The sequence below is a fragment of the Emys orbicularis genome, chromosome 20, assembly GCF_028017835.1.
Source record: "Emys orbicularis isolate rEmyOrb1 chromosome 20, rEmyOrb1.hap1, whole genome shotgun sequence".
In the NCBI taxonomy this organism is placed as follows: domain Eukaryota; kingdom Metazoa; phylum Chordata; order Testudines; family Emydidae; genus Emys; species Emys orbicularis.
The window spans coordinates 18,800,108-18,818,546 of record NC_088702.1 but is presented as its reverse complement, the minus strand read 5'-3'; the positions used below and the strand labels follow the sequence as shown (position 1 = coordinate 18,818,546).

The 18,439-nt window shown below is 58.7% G+C and overlaps 2 protein-coding genes across 2 annotated transcripts; both read right to left on the bottom strand.

Annotated features, from left to right (window-relative positions):
• Positions 1-5,219: 5,219 nt before the first annotated feature.
• LOC135892220 (free fatty acid receptor 3-like) lies at positions 5,220-6,179 on the bottom strand. Its single transcript, XM_065419927.1, has one exon. It carries the CDS (start codon positions 6,177-6,179, stop codon positions 5,220-5,222), a length of 960 nt encoding a protein of 319 aa, XP_065275999.1.
• Positions 6,180-14,334: 8,155 nt separating this feature from the next.
• LOC135892842 (free fatty acid receptor 1-like) lies at positions 14,335-15,321 on the bottom strand. Its single transcript, XM_065420636.1, has one exon. It carries the CDS (start codon positions 15,319-15,321, stop codon positions 14,335-14,337), a length of 987 nt encoding a protein of 328 aa, XP_065276708.1.
• Between the last annotated feature and the right edge of the window lie 3,118 nt (positions 15,322-18,439).

The following is an 18,439-nucleotide window of genomic DNA, read 5'->3' as shown; positions in this document are numbered from 1 at the left end:
GGCTCAGCAGGTAGTGATCAACAGCTCGATGTCTAGTTCACAGCCGGTATCAAGTGGAGTGCCCCAAGGGTCGGTCCTGGGGATGGTTTTGTTCAACATCTTCATTAATGAGCTAGATGATTGTATTAATTGCACCCTCGGCATGTTCGCAAATGACACTAATCTGGGGGCAGAGGTAGATATGCTGGAGGGTAGGGATAGGGTCCAGAGGGACCTAGACAAATTGGAGGATTGGGCCAAAAGAAATCTGATGAAGTTCAACAAGGACAAGTGCAGAGTCCTGCACTTAAGAAGGAAGAATCCCACGCACTGCTACAGGCTGGAGACAGACTGGCTAAGTAGCAGTTCTGCAGAAAAGGACCCGGGGATTATAGTGGACGATAAGCTGGATATGAGTCAACAGTGTGATCTCGTTGCCAAGAAGGTCAACAGCATATTGGGCTGTATTAGTAGGAGCATTACCAGCAGATCAAGGGAAGCGATTATTCCCCTCTATTCGACACTGGTGAGGCCCAATCTGGAGTTTTGCGTCCAGTTTTGGTCCCCCCACTACAGAAAGGATGTGGACAAATTGGAGAGAGTCCAGCGGAGGGCAACAAAAATTATTAGGGTGCTGGGGCACATGACTTACAAGGAGAGGCTGAGGGAACTGGGCTTGTTTAGTCTGCAGAACAGAAGAGTGAGGGGGGATTTGAAAGCAGCCTTCAGCTACCTAAAGAAGGGTTCCAAAGAGGATGGAGCTAGTCTGAGATCAGTGGTGGCAGATGACAGAACAAGGTGCAATGGTCTCAAGTTGCAGTGGGGGAGGTCTACATTGGATATTAGGAAACACTATTTCACTAGGAGGGTGGTGAAGCACTGGAATGGGTTATCTAGGGAGGTGGTCGAATCTCCTTCCTTAGAGGTTTTTAAGGCCCGGCTCGACAAAGCCCTGGCTGGGATGATTTATTTGGGGATTGGTCCTGCTTTGAGCAGGGGATTGGACTAGACTAGATGACCTCCTGAGGTCTCTTCCAACCCTGATATTCTATGATTCTATGATTCTAGGAACAGGGCTGGGTGTATGCACCAGCCATCACATCTCTCCAAGTGTCGTGCCCTCCTGCAGTTAGAAACCGTCAGTCCCTCCACTCTCCGTAACGGAGGGAAACCCACTTTCCCTCCCAGCTTGTCTCGCTGCTGAGATGTGGTGGCAGGATATGGAACCGCAAGCGGATCGGACCTGATGGTTCTGTTCCCAAAACCCTTGGTAATGCATCTGAAGAAGTGAGGTTTTTACCCACGAAATCTTATGCCCAAATAAATCTGTTAGTCTTTAAGGTGCCACCAGACTCCTTGTTGTTTTTGTAGATACAGACTAACACGGCTACCCCCTGATACTTGGTAATGCAGCCACTGCCGGGGAGGAATCGTCCCCTCGAGTCTCTTTCTTCGAGTGGGGGACCCATTCTGTGGGGGATGGAATGAGCACACCCCACATCCTGACCCCCCAACCTCAGTCCCCCATCCCCATGGCGTTCCTTTGGGGAGGGATGAATGAGCCCCAAGAATGCAGATCCTCACCCCCGGCCTCATGCAGGGCTCTGGGTCCAGAGTTCTGTCCCTCCCTGTCATAGACTCACAGATCGTGCCCACTCTTGGCCCCATGCGGTCCATGGGGGGTGCCCCTTTTAGTGAGACAGCCCTTCTCGGGGGTGCACTCTCTCTCGGGGTCAGGCCCCTCCACCTCCTGGAGCCGCACCTCTCTGAGCCTTAGCACGTCTGTCTCTTCCGTGGGCCCCCTCAGGGAGTCCACTCGCTCTGGACCCCTGGGGCCTCCACCCCCAAAGGGGTTGATGCAACCCTGTTCTCTAGACCGGAGTGATTCTCAGCCAGCATAAAACAGGAGGATTTATTGAGAGTTGAACACAGCACAGGAAACTCTCAAGGCCTCCGGCCTGGCCTCCCTCAGCCCAGCACATCCCAGTCTCTCTGCATCCAGGTGGGCTCTGCCTACTCTCTCTCTCCAGCCCCCCACAGTGGAGACACATCAGTTACTATTTGCATAGTTCTGATAGCGTCGGTGCTGTGAGACAAAGGTGACGTCCCAGGCACCCATCCTCCTGGCGCGTGCACAGACAGACAGACGGACATTCATGTGGGAGTGCCACAGGCTGGCTCCCCCGTCCTTCCAGAGGGGAGATGGGTTTCAAATGGGGGCATTTTTCACTGTAGGGTTCGTGCTTGGCATCTATGGACCCACCCTGTGCTCTTTTGCCATGATAACCCTTGGCCGAGGAGTCCTGGCTCCCAGCCCCCTGCTCTAACCACTAGAGCCTACTCCCTTCCCAGAGCTGGGGAGAAAACCCAGGAGTCCACCCCACCCCCCAGCAGCTCCAACCAATAGACCCCAAGCAGAGGAGCTGAATCCTGCCTGTCCCGTGGTGGTCGGTTGCCCCATTAGCTGCAGGGAGGTTGGGCCGGGCCGGCTCTGCCCTCGGCGAGGCAGGAGGAAATGGCTGCCCACAGCAGCTGCCAGGGCTCGTGCTGCACCCGGTGCAGGGCCCCTGATATGGGGCCTTTGTACAACCCTCAGCACCCAGACTTCTGGAAAATCACACGGAGCAACAAGCTTCTGCCCACAACATTTCCACCGATTTCCCCTAGGGGGCGCTAGGTCCTATCTTGCCCCTGGATGGGGACTGGCTGGCTCGGGGGAGTGGGGAATGGGACAAGGGGAGGGGGAATCATGAGGGGTGGAATGGGGAGCATTTAGCCAGCTGGTGCCAGAGGGAGGGGCTAACCCTGAGAGCCCCCTCCTTTCCCCTTGCCTATCCCGACTCCCATCCCCACCTGCTCTAACGCACTAGGCCTCAATCTTCTCCTGGAGCTGGGGGTAGAACCCAGGAGTCCTGGCTCCCAGCCCCTCTGCTCCAACCTGCTAGGCCCCACTCCCAGTAGAACCCAGCAGTCCTGACTCCCGGGCTCTCATGTCTCTCCCTGCCTTCGCCATGACCCCGGGAGGCTGCGGCGGGCGCCCAGTGCCCAGCTAGTTGCCATGAGGCGGAGGCAAGGCAGCCCCGCTGGGGGACATAGCGGGGGCTACATGTATGGACCCCAATGCTGAGCTCGCCATGGTCCCCCTTCCCTTGCCCAGTTCCAAGAAACAGAGCCTCCCTCCCTGCCCCAAGACACAGAGAACTGGTTCCACCTCACGCAGGGCGGTGGCCTCATTGGCACGGCCACGGGCGCCCCTGGCACCTCATGCTGGACATCCGCCCGGCTGGGATTATGTTCCATCAATGGGATTTTTTGTTAATGACACCGGGGTTTATTATTTCTTTACGAGATGGCTGGGGAAAATCTCATAACATTGCACAAAGGTCATAAAATTCCTCGTGAGCAAAGGGCCCCGTTGGGTGAGGTTTCTCTCCACCATCTCGGGAGGCAGATAGGCTGTGTCACTGGTGGGGCTGGGCCCCGTCTTCCTTGAAAGGGCCCCACCCCTGTGAGAAGCCCAAAGACTCCAGTTGGACTAGACTAACCTTGTGCCCCGGGGAGAGACCGAGACCAAGGCCCCTGAGCAGAGGGCGTCTCTGGGGCCACTCGTAACGTTCCACGGGCGAAGCCCTCAGCTGTTGTGCTAAACACAGCCAAGCGGCTGGGACACGAGGCAGATCTTGCTCAGCCGCCACGAGATGCCTCCACCTTCCCGGTGCGCGCTCCGCTGGCGCGCTGCAGCTACACGGGGTGGACTCCTTTCTGCAGTCAGGGCTCTCCAGTGACAGGTCCCATCAGCCGGGGGAGCGGAGAAGCTGGTCTCCTGGAAGGACAGGAGAAGTCACACCACCCTTCCTGGCCGTGGTCCATTGCTCATTGCAGGAAGCTGGGCTGAGTTTCTAAATCTCCTGCCTCCAGCCCACCCCAATATGGGTGAGCCAACCGTGGAGGTCAGCTGGGTCTTGGAGCACCATGGACAGGGCCGGCTCCAGGGTTTTGGCCGCCCCAAGCAGCCCAAAACAAACAAACAAACAAACAAAAAAAGCTGCGATCACGATCGCGATCTGCGGCGGCAATTCGGCGGGAGGTCCTTCGCTCCGAGCGGGAGTGAGGGACCGTCCGCCAAATAGCTGGACGTGCCGCCCCTCTCCGGAGTGGCCGCCCCAAGCACCTGCTTGCCAGGCTGGTGCCTGGAGCCGGCCCTGGCCATGGAGAGACCCCGTCTTGTTGATGAATTCCAAGGCCTGGCGTGGAGAGCAAAGAACAGGCAGATGGGTCCCATCAATGCCCCCATTTCGGGAACCCTCAATGTGCCCCTCCACCAACAACCTCCTGAGTGTCACCCTCCTAGTAGCAGCACACACCTCCATGACAACCACCCCAGGGTTTATCTACCAACCCCGAATGAGCTAGATCCTGACCAGCAGCAATTGTGGGTGACGAATTTCCAGATGGCGACAGCCGCGCGCTTCTCCGTGCTGAGGGGAGCTCTGCTGTTGCTATTCTACCCCTGCAGCTCCGGGGTGAGCTCTGCACAGATCTCTAGGGGCCTGGCCTGTCGCCCTGAAGTGCTGCCACCACACTGCTGCTCACCCCAGGATGGGTGGCCCTGTCCCACCGGTCAGCGCTAGTTGTGGTGCCCCACCAAGTGAAGTCGCTCCCGGGAATCCATGGACACAACTAGCTCCTTGATTTCCTCTCCCATCCGTATCATTGTGGCTGACTCCAGCGCCATCCGGCTCTGTGATGGGCAATACGCGTGCATCTGCCAGTTTGTATTACTGACCACCAGGCTACTGGTGCCCAGCACGCTGCCCCATAGCCAGAGGTTTGGAAGTGGGGCTGGCTTGCCAAAGCCAAGCCAGAGGACCCGTCGGTCCCAGAATTCCAGGGGCATCCCACAACACGCGAAATCCCAGGATGCGTAGAGGCGAGTGGTGGGAGGTTGCAGCAAGAGACGCTTTCCTGGAAGGCTGTGTGGTTATTTGGTAAGCGCGTGTCCCGCGGGGCTGTGTGGATGCAATGATTCAAAAGGGAAGTTGCTTAAGCTGGTGTTCACACGTAGCTTTGGGAGAGTTATCCCTGATTAAAGTGGAAACACCAAACCTGAAATAACCTGCAAGTGTAGACAAACCCTCATTTGGGAATATTCCTTCCCAGACTTCAGTTCAGGACTGGCAGGAACCATAACACGTCCTAGACCTGGTGGAGGTGGAACTGTGGTCCCCACCCCATCCATCTCACTGCACCATCTGCGAATCCTCTGTGGCCACGTTCTCCGTGGCCTCCAGCCAGACCCCAGGGCAGAGCCGGCCGAGCTGAAGCTTCTCCCAGGCGGCCTGCAGACACTCCAGGCATATCTTCTGGAAAGACGAGGAGGAGAAGTAGAAGATGATGGGGTCTAAGCTGGCATTGAAAGTGCTGAGGAGCAGGACGTAGACTCTCCACTCTGGGCTCTTATTCTCCATGTAGCCCACCACGTGGGAGATGTTGAACGGGGTGAAGCAGACCAGGAAGAGGAGAAATGTAGCTGCCACCAGCCCGATGGCCCGGCGCTTCCTCCTGGGGTTCACCAGTGGCAGGGAGCGTATGATGGCGATGAATCTGGTGTAGCAGAAGGTGGTGATGCCCAGCGGAAGGCAGAAGAGGACTAAGAACATCTCCAGGCGGACAGGCAGCAGGACCGCCAGCTGGTGGTCGGTGAAGGTGGCGTAGCAGCGGGTGAGGTTGCCCGCTGTGTCATTGCCCCTGGCCTGGTACTGGACCACGTAGATCACGCTGCAGTGGGAGAAAGCAGCCACCCAGAACAAGGCCACGGCCACCATGGCGTAGGACAGCCGGCGCCCCGCCTTGTAGCGGAGGGGGAAGGCCACACTGAGGTAACGGTCAACGCTGACGCCAGTGAGCGAGAGGGTGGTAAGGTAGATGCTGCTGAAGAAGAGGAGGCCGGAGAGGGGGCAGAGGAAATCTGGCATCTTCCAGTTCATGTCCCAGGAGGCCTCGGCAATGCGGATGGGCAGGAAGGCCAGCAGCACCAGGTCGGATACCGTCAGGTTGAGGAGCAGGACGTCGGCTGGCAGCAGGCGCCGGCGGGCCTTCACCACGAAGACGCAGAAGGCCAGCAGGTTGAGGGGCAGGCCTGTCACAAAGGTCACCATGTAGACGGCCAGGGAGAGCTGGGGGCTGCTGATGGAAGGCATGGTGGGAAGAAGGGGGTGGCAGGGGCTGGGTGGACAATAGCAACCAGGGATCCACTAGGCCTTGGAATGAGAATGGAGATGGAGATGGGTTACCAATAGCAACGGGGGACCCACCAGGCCTTGGGGTAGGGCTGGAGGCGGGGTTCCCGCAAGGCTCATTCACTGCAGAGAAAGGAGAGACAGGTGGGGTTAGCGAGCCCCCTTCGAGATCAGTCCTTAGACCCGTGGTTCTCAAACATTTTTACTGGTGATCACTTTCACATAGCAAGCGTCTCAGTGTGACCCCCCGCCTTACAAATTAATAGCACTCTTTTATATATTTAACACCATTATAAATGCTGGAGGCAAAGCGGGGTTTGGGGTGGAGGTTGACAGCTCACGACCCCCCATGTAATAACCTCGTGACCCCCTGAGGGGTCCCGACCCCCAGTTTGAGAACCCCTGCCTTAGACAAACTCCCTGGAGCCGGGGGGCAGCTCTTGGCTCTGTCTGTGCGGCTCCTGGTGCAGCAGGGTCCCGGGGCACCTGGGTGATACTGTAACGCATCTAAATAGCACTAATAACGTACAGCGCCTGGCGCATGGGGGGTCCTGGGCCAGGGCTGGCGGCCCCTCGATCCTACCACAGTACAGAGAAGAATATTACTCATCATTCCATTTGTAGGAAACTTTCAAAAGCACTGACCCCGCCCCCTTCCACTCAGAACTTTGTTTTCCAAGTGACTGTTTTGAAAGTTTTTTCCAAGAATTTGGAGAAAAAAAACCCCAAACCGCCCCCACACTTTGTCTCAGTCTCTGCCGCCACCCTTTCCTTTTTATTCCCCCACCTCAAAAAAGAGAGTGGAAAAATTACAACAGTGAGTGAAAGTGGGGAAATAAAAACATTTTCACTCCCCCGCCCACTTTTATGTCACTGGGGAGAAAATTGCAGATTCGTGGATTCCAAGGCCCAAAGGGACCATTACGGTCATCCAGTCCCACTCTGACCAGCGCCCGATCCAGGACCCCACGCTGGGGGTCCGGCCATCGGTCACGGATCACTACCTCTCTAAGGCAGCGAGCCCCTGGGCCCAGCACCCCACGGCGCCTCATCCCGTCGTGACCCCGCCTTTCATCTCCACTCCAGCACTCTAAGATGTTTACATTTTTCCCGGCCTGGAGCGAAACTGTTAGTTTTCCCCAAGAACTGCTATAAATCCTCCCGGCCAACAGCTTGACATCTCTCCCCACCGCATTATGGCAGGAACGCCGAGTGTTCCACCTTCCTACGTCTCACCTCTAGGGGGCTCTGGTTACTCAGGACCCCTGGGGTCTAGCCCCAGCTCTCTGAGGGGAATGGAGTCTAGTGGTTAGAGCAGGGGAGGCTGGGAACCAGGACTCCTGGGTTCTCTCCCTAGCTCGGGGAGGGGGGTCTAATGGTTAGAGCAAAGAGGCTGGGAACCAGGACTCCTGGGTTCTCTCCCCAGTGCTGGGAGTGGAGGGGGGTCTAGTGGTTAGAGCAGGGGAGGCTGGGAACCAGGACTCCTGGGTTCTCTCCCAACGCTGGGAGAAGAGTGGGGTTTAGTGGTTAAAGCAGAGGGCTGGGAACAAGGACTCCTGGGTTCTCTCCCCAGCTCTGGGAGAGGAGTGGGGTTTAGTGGTTAAAGCAGAGGGGCTGGGAGCCAGGACTCCTGGGTTCTCTCCCTAGCTCTGGGAGAGGAGGGGGGTTTAGTGGTTAAAGCAGAGGGGCTGGGAGCCAGGACTCCTGGGTTCTCTCCCTAGCTCTGGGAGAGGAGGGGGGTTTAGTGGTTAGAGCAGGGGAGGCTGGGAACCAGGACTCCTGGGTTCTCTCCCCAGTGCTGGGAGCGGAGGGGGGGGTCTAGTGGTTAGAGCAGGGGAGGCTGGGAACCAGGACTCCTGGGTTCTCTCCCCAGTGCTGGGAGCGGAGGGGAGGGGGGTTTAGTGGTTAGAGCAGGGGAGGCTGGGAGCCAGGACTCCTGGGTTCTCTCCCCAGTGCTGGGAGCGGAGGGGAGGGGGGTTTAGTGGTTAGAGCAGGGGAGGCTGGGAGCCAGGACTCCTGGGTTCTCTCCCCAGTGCTGGGAGCGGAGGGGAGGGGGGTTTAGTGGTTAGAGCAGGGGAGGCTGGGAACCAGGACTCCTGGGTTCTCTCCCCAGTGCTGGGAGCGGAGGGGAAGGGGGTTTAGTGGTTAGAGCAGGGGAGGCTGGGAACCAGGACTCCACGGCAGCCACACCTGTGCCCGGGGTAATGGCCCTGCCAGACAAAGAGCAATGGGCAGGGGCTCCCAGCATTGCGTGTGGGCCGAGTGAGCACCATGCTCCCGGGGCGGTGGCCGGGGAGCCCCGTGGGGCTGTGGGGCTTAGTGGTTGAGGCCAGACAGAGGAACGAGGGTAGACAGATGCAATGTGACCACAAGGCCAGGAGCGGCCACCCAGATGGATTGAGAAAACAAAGCTCCTGAGTTCTCAGAGAAACCACACCACTGAGATGGCCCCTGGGTTATGAGGAATGGAGCCCTGGGGGGAGAACATACCCGGAACCAGCCCATCCCCCACCCTGGGGCCAGATCAGAGCGGGTGCCCCCTAGAGGGGGAAAGGCCCCGTGTCCCATTCCCACCCATTTCTCCTCTGAGCAGTCACAGCTCTCTCCCTGATTTACCAGGGCCCAGCTCCTCAGGAGAGATATATAGATAGGGTGTATGGGGATGGATAGGTAGAGGGGGTGTATGGGAATAGATGGATGGATGGATAGAGGGGGGTGTTTGGGTATAGACAGACAGATAGATAACCTCAGTGCAGTCCCTTACCCCATGTCCAGCTCTGATTCTCTACCGGACCAGTTCTCGGAGCACAGTGGATCTCTCCTCTTGCCCTGGCTGGGTAACTCAGCCTCCAGTCCGGGGCAGGGTTGATGTGACAGCTGATAGAGAAAACACTTTGGAGCCCAAAATAAACCTAGGTGTGGGTGCTTCAAGCAGGAAGAGGTGACCAGAGCACCAAAATAGACACCCTGTTTTCTGTAGCTGCCACTGACATCTGCACTGGGAAACTCCCCAGCCCCCTGAGAGGGGAGAATTTGCCTGTTCAACCACTAGACCCCACTCCCCTCCCAGAACTGAGGAAAGGACCCAGGAGACCAGGCATGCAGTCCCCACTGCTCTAATCCCTAGACCCCCCTCTTCTGCCAGTGTCAGGGATAGGACCCAGGAGTCCTGACTCCCAGCCTCCCTGCTCTAACCACTAGACCCCACTCACCTGCCAGAGTTGGAGATAGAACCCAGGAGTCCTGTCGCCCAGTCCCCGCTCCTTTCTAACAAAAGGCACTTCCCCTGAGCTGTAGGAACCAAAGTCAGGTCTCCTTTTCCTGGTTCCTTTTCCTATTCACTGGAGCAGTATCTCGCACCCTCAGCTGTCCTGATCTGGATCAGCCCCTAGACCGGTATCCCTGCCTGGCCAGCCAGTGGGCACAGGACAGACGGCTGGGAGCCAAGCTCTGGACACTGCATGGACCCCCTCCCTGGGCACTGCATGGACCAGAACTGGGGCCTACTGCCAGGCACTACACAGACACCCAGCAAGCATCTAAGAGATGAGCACCCCAAACTTGGAAGGCTTAGAGGTGGTGGGGTATGGGCAGGGCCGGCTCCAGGCACCAGGCAACCAAGCTGGTGCTTGGGGCGGCACCTGGAGGGGGGCGGCGCGGCGCTCGGGCCGCCGGGGAGAGCGGGGCCACAGCCGGGCTCGCCGCCCTCCCCCCGGCGCTCTGGCCGCCCTCCCCCCCGTGCCCTCCCCCCGGCTGCCGGGGGGAGAGCGGCGAGCCCCTGCTGGGGCTCGCCGCCCTCCACTCTGGCCACCGGGGGGAGAGCCGAGCCCCAGCCGGGGCTCGCCGCCCTCTCGCCGCCCTGCCCCCGGCGCTCTGGCCGCCGGGGGGGGAGAGAGCCGAGCCCCCGCCGGGGCTCGCCGCCCTCCTCCCAGGGCTCCGGCCGCCCTCCCCTCTGGCGCCCTCCCCCCGGCCGCCGGGGGGAGAGCGGAGCCCCCACCGGGGCTCGCCACCCTCGCCCCGGGGCTCCGGCCTCCCTCCCCCCGGCGGGAGAGTGCCGCCCCCCCCGCGGGGGTGGGGGGGGCGGCGGAGGCTTTTTTGCCTGGGGCGGCAAAAAAGCCAGAGCCGGCCCTGGGTATGGGGCACAGGGCCTTTCCCTTCCAGGGGGTGCTGCCTCCCATCCGGCCCCACACCGGTGGACTGGCAGGTTTGCGGGGGCAGGCAATGGGGCACGGGGCCTTTCCCCTTTAGGGGGTGCCAGCTTCGATCTGGCCCCAGGGCCGGGAACTGGCAGGTTTTTTGAGGGGGAGGGGCAGGGAATGGCGCATGGGGCCTTTCCCCTCTAGTGACTCAGAGACCAACTCTCCCTCCCCCTGCCAGTGTCCCGGATCACAAAGCATCGCTGGGCCCTCGGAAACCGCCCTCCGCGCTTGCTGGCTGAACTGGAGAGACAGCAACGGGTGAGGCACTAGGCAAGACCTGAGCAACCAGGGCAGAGTTGGGGTTACTGGCCCCAGAGTCCCCAGTGCAGGGCTCCCCTCCCCAGACACCCTATCCCCCTTCCCTCCTCCCCAAACTCTGACCCCTTGTCAACTGCAGCTGGCTACAAAGCTTAGGCAAAGAGGGAAATTGTGGGTGGGGCAAGCCGGTAGTTACAGGGGAGCTGCGACAGTTTCAAGGAGCCCAGAGCCCACCCACAATAGTTTCGAGGGAGCCCTGAGCTCCCTTGACAGTTTCTAGAGACCCTAGAGATAACCAATGTTTGTAGGGAGCCTGGAGCCTAGAACCGATAGTTTTGAGGGAGTCCCGAGCCGCCCATGATTGTGTTGAGGGAGCCCAATCATCCCTGTGGTGATTTCAGGGAAGCCCAGGGCTCAACCACGTAATTTCTAGGAACCCAGCCCTGCTTCCCCTCCTAGAGTTCCTAAGAACCCCAGTTCCTGCTCTGGACAGTTTCTAGGTACCCAACCACCCCCCCCCCCCCCCGGGCCTGCAGAAATTTCCAACCGCGCCTCCAAACCACAGGGACGCCTGGCGGTTTCAAGCAACTTCTGCTTTTGCAGAGCCCTAAAGTGGAACCAAAGGGGGGGGGGAGGGAGAAGGATGAAGGGGGGGTGGATTGGTCCAGATCCTCCTGTGACGCTCTGTAGCTCGTGGGAACACCTTACACCCCCATGTTCATCTTTATAAAATGATTGTGTGATATCCAGTGCAAAGTTTGTCATGTCGGGTTTCTTCGGAAGGCTCATGACGCACTGAGCATTGTTGTTATAGTGATGTTGTAGTAATAGTTGTTACAGTAACGTTATAGTGGTGTTATAGGTTATAATTTAATGTATATAGTTATGAGGCTGAAAATGTATCCTCATAACTTAAAGCAAGCCCAGGCAAAAACTCTTCAAAAGCAGAGAGGCAGTTCACACCTCATCAGGGCAGGCATGGGACAAACCCAGCCCAGCCTCACAGGAACAAAGGACACTGGCCTAGGCAGCGACAAAAGAATTTGTTAGACCCTCGAGGGCGTCACCCCCCTTCCTTTGGTCAGTTTGGGACTGCGATGGGGTAATGCTCACCTGACTCTGAAGGGGGGGGCGCAAAGCCAAGAGGGAAGAAAGGACATGATAAAAGGGAGAGACATTTTGCCATCCTCTCTCTTCCACCTCCATCTACAGACACCACCACCACCAAGCGACTGAAGCGCTGATCAAAGGGGAGAGCCTGGCTGAAGAGCAACCAGCCAGCCTGTGGTGAGAAGCATCTAAGTTTGTAAGGGCAGTGAAAGTGTTAAGATCAGCTTAGAATGCGTTTTGCTTTTATTTCATTTGAGCAAATCTGACTTGTGCTTTGACTTATAATGACTTAAATCTACTTGTTTGTTCTACCTGAAGCCGTGCGTTTGGTTTGAAGCGTGTCAGAGACTCCCCTGGGGATAACAAGCCTGGTACATATCAATTTATTTGTTACATTGGCGTCCAGCAGGCATAACTGGACACTGCAAGACGGAGGTTCCTAGGGTTGTGTCTGGGACCGGAGATATTGGTTAGTGTCATTCGGTTGCACAATCCAAGGAGCAGCTTACATGGCAGAGGCTGTGCGTGAACAGCCCAGGAGTGGGGGTTCTCACAGCAGAGCAGGGTAAGGCTGGCGCCCAGAGGCAAGGATTGGAGTGACCTAGCAGATCACCGGTACAGATAACACCAGGGGAACGTCACACCGTCCCCTCCCAGCAAGCTGCAAAACTTAGTCTAGGCCCAAGGGGTTGGACAATACAGTTCTCATCTGCTGCCACCTAGTGGGCAGAGGGGAGACTGGCGGGTGTCTGGTCATTGATTCTCGCCTGCCAGGGCGTGTTGGATGGGCAGCGCTGAACCCAGGCCGAGGGGCAGCTGGGTCAGGCTCAGAGACCGAACAGGGCAATCGTAACTAGGAAGGGAGAGGCTGCATCGGCTGCACCTCCCGCTGGGCCCTTCTCCCCATTTAGACAGAGGGAACCTGAGGCACAGAGCGAGGCAGGGACTTGCCCAGGGTCACACTGGCAGCTGGCAATAGGACCCAGGAGTCGTGGCTCCCAGGCCCTCCGCTCTAACCACTAGGCCCCACTCCCCTTTTATAGCTGGAAATAGAACCCAGGTGTCCCAGCTCCCCCACTCTAACCACTAGACCCCACTCCCCCCTTATAGCTGGAAATAGAACCCTGGAGTCCTGGCTCCCAGCCCCCCTGCTCTAACCACTAGACCCCACTCCCCTCCCAGATCTGGGAATAGAACCCAGGAGTCCTGGCTCCCACCCCCTGCACTGTGCTGTGAGTGCAGCACACCCATTTCAGCGGGGGCCTGGTCTCAGTCGAATGACACCTACAATAACTATATTAATAATAACGACCCCACTGGAGCTGGGAAAACTTTATTGATTAAATCAGCACGGATCCGTTAGTGGAATGCAATTTACAGCCACTGGGCAAAAGAGTCAGCGCTAGGGTGGAGTGGTGAGACCCCTGGGTGATCCCGATTGGCCCCAGCTGGGGGCTCTGGCCCCATTGACTCCCATGGAGCTATAGCCCATTGACACCAGCTGGGATCCGGCCCCATTGCCTCTGTTCCTACTAACTCATTGATCAGTCCTGGGACATTCTTGCAGGAGCTGGGATTTCATTGACAGGAGATTTAGGATTCCCACTGATTGTGGTTTGGAATATTTCTACGTCCAAGTTACACAGACCTCCCAGTTACCTCGGACATATCTCTAGCACCTTCCATACACAATGGGTAGGAATCATGGCCTCAGTGCCAAAATGCAGCCACCTCTGGGGCGGGGCAGTTGGGGAGCAGCCACACGGGGATGGCTCACCTGGTGCTGAGATGCAGCCACCTCTGGGTCAGGGCAGCTGGGGAATAACTGCACAGTGAACCTCATAGACTGGCTCACCCAATGCAGACCAACAGGACGGAGTTTAGTCTATTCCCCCAGTAGCAGAGTTAGCCGTACATTCTAATTCGCCCTATGGGGGTGAGGGGGTCTGGATCATCCTCTATATCCAATTCTCCCACGGCAGGATCGGTCCCATGGGGGTATGAAATGAGCACAAGAAATCTGGACCCTGCCATCACACCCCGCCTGGCATCTCTTCACCCCCCGTCCCAGCCCAGTCAGGGATGTCCCCATCCTAAGGGGTCTTTCAAGACCACCAATGGTCAAGGTCATGACCATGCACTCATGTCTCAGTGGAAAACGGCTACCTCACCCACTAGTCCTGTCAAAACCAGACACCTCCTTGTCCTAAGGGGGATATGTACTGACCCATGGATAGGCCAGGTTCTTGGACTCACGTGCCATCCAAGGTCGGAGACTACTAGTGCCATGGGGAATCTGTAAAGACCATGAATTTCCCGGTCCTTTGTCTTACGTCCTATCCAAGATCGGAGGTTCCGGGTGCCACAGGGAATCTGTAATGGTCATGAATTTCCTGGTCCTTGGTCCTGCGTCCTATCCAAGATTGGAGGCTCCCAGCCCCATGGGGAATTTTTAAGGTTCATGAGCAGCCGGGTCCCACAGCCCATCCAAGATTGCCAATCTCCCCGAATCCTGTCCCAACAGCGTTTGGTGTCTCCTTGTCCCATGGTCACTTGGAGCTCCCCACCCCGGGGCCTGTACTTCCCTGCGATGCAGCCCCCTTCTCAGGCTGCCCCTTGCCTGCCTCCCTGTGACCCATGGTCATCTTCTGCCGGAAGGAGCTGCAACGCTGCCCCACCGAGCGCCACACCCAGGCCAGGCCGTGGTCCTTGGCCGAGGAGAGGAAGTAGAAGATGAGCGGGTCCAGGAAGGCGTTGCAGGCACCGGGCAGCAGTGCCACCCTGCGCCACCAGACGTCCTCGCCGCGGGCATAGCCCACCACGTGGGACAGGTTATAGGGCCCGAAGCAGAGCACAAAGACGGAGAGCGTGGCCAAGGCCAGCCGCACCGCCCGGCGCTTCTTCTGCTCGTGGAGACGGGACTTGACGAGGACGTGGATGCAGCCGGCATAGCAGAAGACCGTGATCACCAAGGGCAGGAAAAACAGGGCCACGGACAGCTCCAAGCGGACAGGAGCCAGCAGGGCCAGCTGCTCTGGACTGAATTCCTGGTAGCAGGCGGTGCCGTTGCCTATAAAGAGGGTGGCGTTGGCGCCCAGCGAAGTCTCCAGGATGAGCAACAGGATGCCGTGAAAGGCCACCAGGGTCCAGATGGCCACGCAGACCAGGCAGGAGTAAAGGGGCTTCTTGTAGAGCTGGTAGCGGATGGGGAAGGCGGCGCCCAGGTAGCGCCCGGCACTGACCGCCGTCAGGAAGCAGGTGCTGGCGTAGAGCGTGCCGAAGTGGGCCAGGCTGTAGAGGGGGCAGAGGAAGCTTGGTGGGGACCAGCCTGGCGGAACCACCTCCAGGATCTTGAGCGGCAGGATGAGGACGAAGGCCAGGTCCGAGAGGCAGAGGTTGATCATGTAGATGAGGTTGGGGGTGAGGCGGGTGCGGGCGCGACGGTAGAAGATGTACAGCACCAAGGCGTTGGCAGGCAAGCCCAGCAGGATGGTGATGGAGTAGACGGCCAGGGCCAGGGTGTCCAGCGGGTCCATGGTGCCGGCTCAGCGGGGGGTGGAGGAGGGAGGCATCTCAGCTGGGGCTGGAATGATAACAAGGATGAGCCTCCTCCACCGTGTACCCTAGATCCAGCCCCCCATCCCTGCCCCACATCCCCTAGATCCACACCCCAGATCCCTGCCCCACGGCCCATCCCCTAGATCCACCTCCACATCCCTGCCCCACAGCCGCATCCCCTAGATCCACCCCCCATCCCTGCCCCACGTTCCCTAGAGCCACACCCCAGATCCCTGTCCCACGACCGCGTCGCCTAGATCCATCTCCACATCCCTGCCCCACGACCACACCCCCTAGATCCACCTCCTCATCCCTGCCTCATCATTACATCCCCTAGATCCACGCCCCCCATCCCTGCCCCATGATCATGTCCCTTCGATCCACTCCCATCCCTGCCCCATGGCCACATCTCCTAGATCCACCCCCCATCCCCGCCCTACGGCTGCGTCCCCTAGATCCACCTCCACTTTCCTGCCCCATGACCACACACCCTGGATCTACCCCCAGTCTCTGCCTCATGGCCACGTCCCCTAGATCCACCCCGATCCCTGTCCCATGACCATGTCCCCTCGATCCACTCCCATCCCCGCCCCATAGCCGCGTCCCATAGATCCACCCCCAGATCCCTGCCCCATGACCATGTCCCCTCGATCCACTCCCATTCCTGTCCCACGGCCGCGTCCCCTAGATCCACCTCCTCATACCTGCCCTACGGCTGCATCTCCTAGATCCACCCCCAGATTCCTGCCCCACGGCTGTGTCCCCTCGATCCACCATGATCTTTGTCCCACGGCCGTGTCCCCTAGATCCACCCCCCATCCCTGCCCCATCACTGCATCCCCTAAATCCACCCCCTCATCCCTGCCCTATGGCCACATCCCCTAGCTCCTACCTCTCTGGCTCAGCTCCCCACACCTGTGCTCCCGCCCGGCCTGGCTCCGGGGACGTGGCGAGCTGCTGTGCCAGCAGTCGCTGGGGGCGTGGATCTGCCTGCTCCCAGGTGGGATGAAATTGCCCAGAAGGAATTGTTCAACCAGGGCAGCTTCATCCCCCGGCTACGTGGCTGGGCCATAAAGCCATAAAAACCCAGGGAGGCGCAGGGGGCCGCCCTGCCCCACGGGCCCTTCTGCCTCGTGCCCCCCAGCTGGAGCGACTGAGAGGAAGAGAACGGCCGCCGAGACGGGGGCACGGCTGGATTATCCCCCACGGGGAATGGATCCCTCTGTGTGGACCCGGAGCTGGGACCCTGAAGTAGGACAGACACCCAGCCCCGCAATGTGACCCGATAAATGGGACTCGCCCCCTCATCCTGGGAAGAGATTTTCCCCACTTCAGAGGCAGCTGCCGCTCATCGATCCCTGCGTGGCGGTTTCCTAGCTGCCCCGCACCAGAGGTGGCTGCATCTCGGTGCTGGGTGATCCATCCCCGTGCAGAGTCGCTGTGCGGCTCTTCCCCAGCTGCTCCGCCCCAGAGCTAGACGCATTTCTTGGGGACTCCTTTAAAAGCAACTGGATCCCCCCCTTGTTAGTGAAAAGCAGCATAGCATGGCATTCATGTGTGCTACAGATGCTTTCTACCCAACTGCCAACGTAGTGGTTTCTCCTATCGCCAGAGCCGAGGCTAGAACCCAGGAGTCCTGGCTCCCAGCCCCGCTGCTGTCAGCCGATCAGTTGTCAGGGCCTGTTATTTTGATGGCTGATACAAAGCTCAATGAGCGAACTCCCCCGAGATCCATATCGCTCTGCTTGTTTCCGTGATTCTGTGCTATTTCCGCTGGGAGAGATAACGTGGTTTTAGAGACACACAGGAAGGCAAGGTCAACTCACTAGAGTGAATTGCTCCCTCTGAAGTGCTGCTGCAGGAAACTCCCAGCCTGATCTCATGACAGAGCTGGCTGCATCTCAGGCCCGGCGGGCTGTCCCCATGCAGTGTTGTGTGCAGCTGTTCCCCAGCTGCCCTGCCCCAGAGGTGGCTGCATCTCAGCGCTGGGTGAGCCATCCCCATACGATGTTATGTGCAGCTGTTCCCCAACTTCCCCACCCCAGTGGTGGCTGCATCTTGTAGTCGGTCAAGGTGTCCCCATGTGGCGTTATGTGTGGCTGTTCCCTGGCTGCCCTGACCCAGAAGTGGCTGCATCTCAGCACCAAGCTAGGCCTCCCCTTGCAGTGTTGTGTGCAGCTGTTCCCCAACTGCCCCACCTGCATCTCAGAGTCCGTCACGGCATTCCCAGCTGCCCCACCCCTTACAGGCATTAAGTCACTCACACCCACACTATAGCAGGAAACTGAGGCACAGGTTAGAGAAGGACAGAATGGAGGAGAACCCAAGAGTCTGGATTCCCAGCCTCCCCTGCTTTTAACCCAGCAAGCTTGCATTGTGCTGGGGCACCAGGGCCAGCCCTGACTGCCAGGGGAGAGCCCCCACCCCGCCCCCTGCAGCACAGCGCCCCCTAGTGCTGCCCTGGGGCCTTGGGGCCAGCCCTGACTGCCAGGGAAGAGCCCCCGCCCCCCGCCCCCCACACACACACCCTGCAGCACGGCACCCCCTAGTGCCACCCTGGGCCTTTGGGGCCAGCCCCGACTGCCAGGGGAGAGCCCCCATCCCACCCCCTGCAGCACAGCGCCCCCTGTGCCACGCTCTGGCATTGCATCCCCTCGTACAGGACGCACAGGCAAATGCTCATAGATCAATTTATTTCTTTTCCTGCTGTGGCAGCTGCGCCGGTTTCTCTTGGCAGCGGGGGCCGAACGCTCCGGTGCTTTCAAGCTGAGAGCTGTTTACAGAACTTGCTATTTGACCAGTTCCTGCTGCAGTTAATAGCCTGTAAAGTATTTTTATTGCTGATCCTATGGCGGGAAGAGATGCCAATTACATCCCTGGTTCCTCGTGCCAGGCGCGTGCTGGCCCAGGCACTCGTTAATCAGAAAGGAAAGCACTGAGTGACTGCATGCGGCTGTTCCCTGGCTGTCCCACCCCAGAGCTGGCTGCATCCCAGCACCGGATGAGCCGTCCCCGTGCAGCGTTGCTGTTAAACAGACACTACTCATAAACATTTCAGTGAGCATTGCAAATCCCCGCCTCCCCCTGCAATTAGAT

Excerpts from the sequence above, each read along its gene's own strand:
- LOC135892220 (XM_065419927.1), bottom strand. The coding sequence starts at position 6,179 with ATGCCTTCCATCAGCAGCCCCCAGCTCTCCCTGGCCGTCTACATGGTG.
- LOC135892842 (XM_065420636.1), bottom strand. The coding sequence starts at position 15,321 with ATGGACCCGCTGGACACCCTGGCCCTGGCCGTCTACTCCATCACCATC.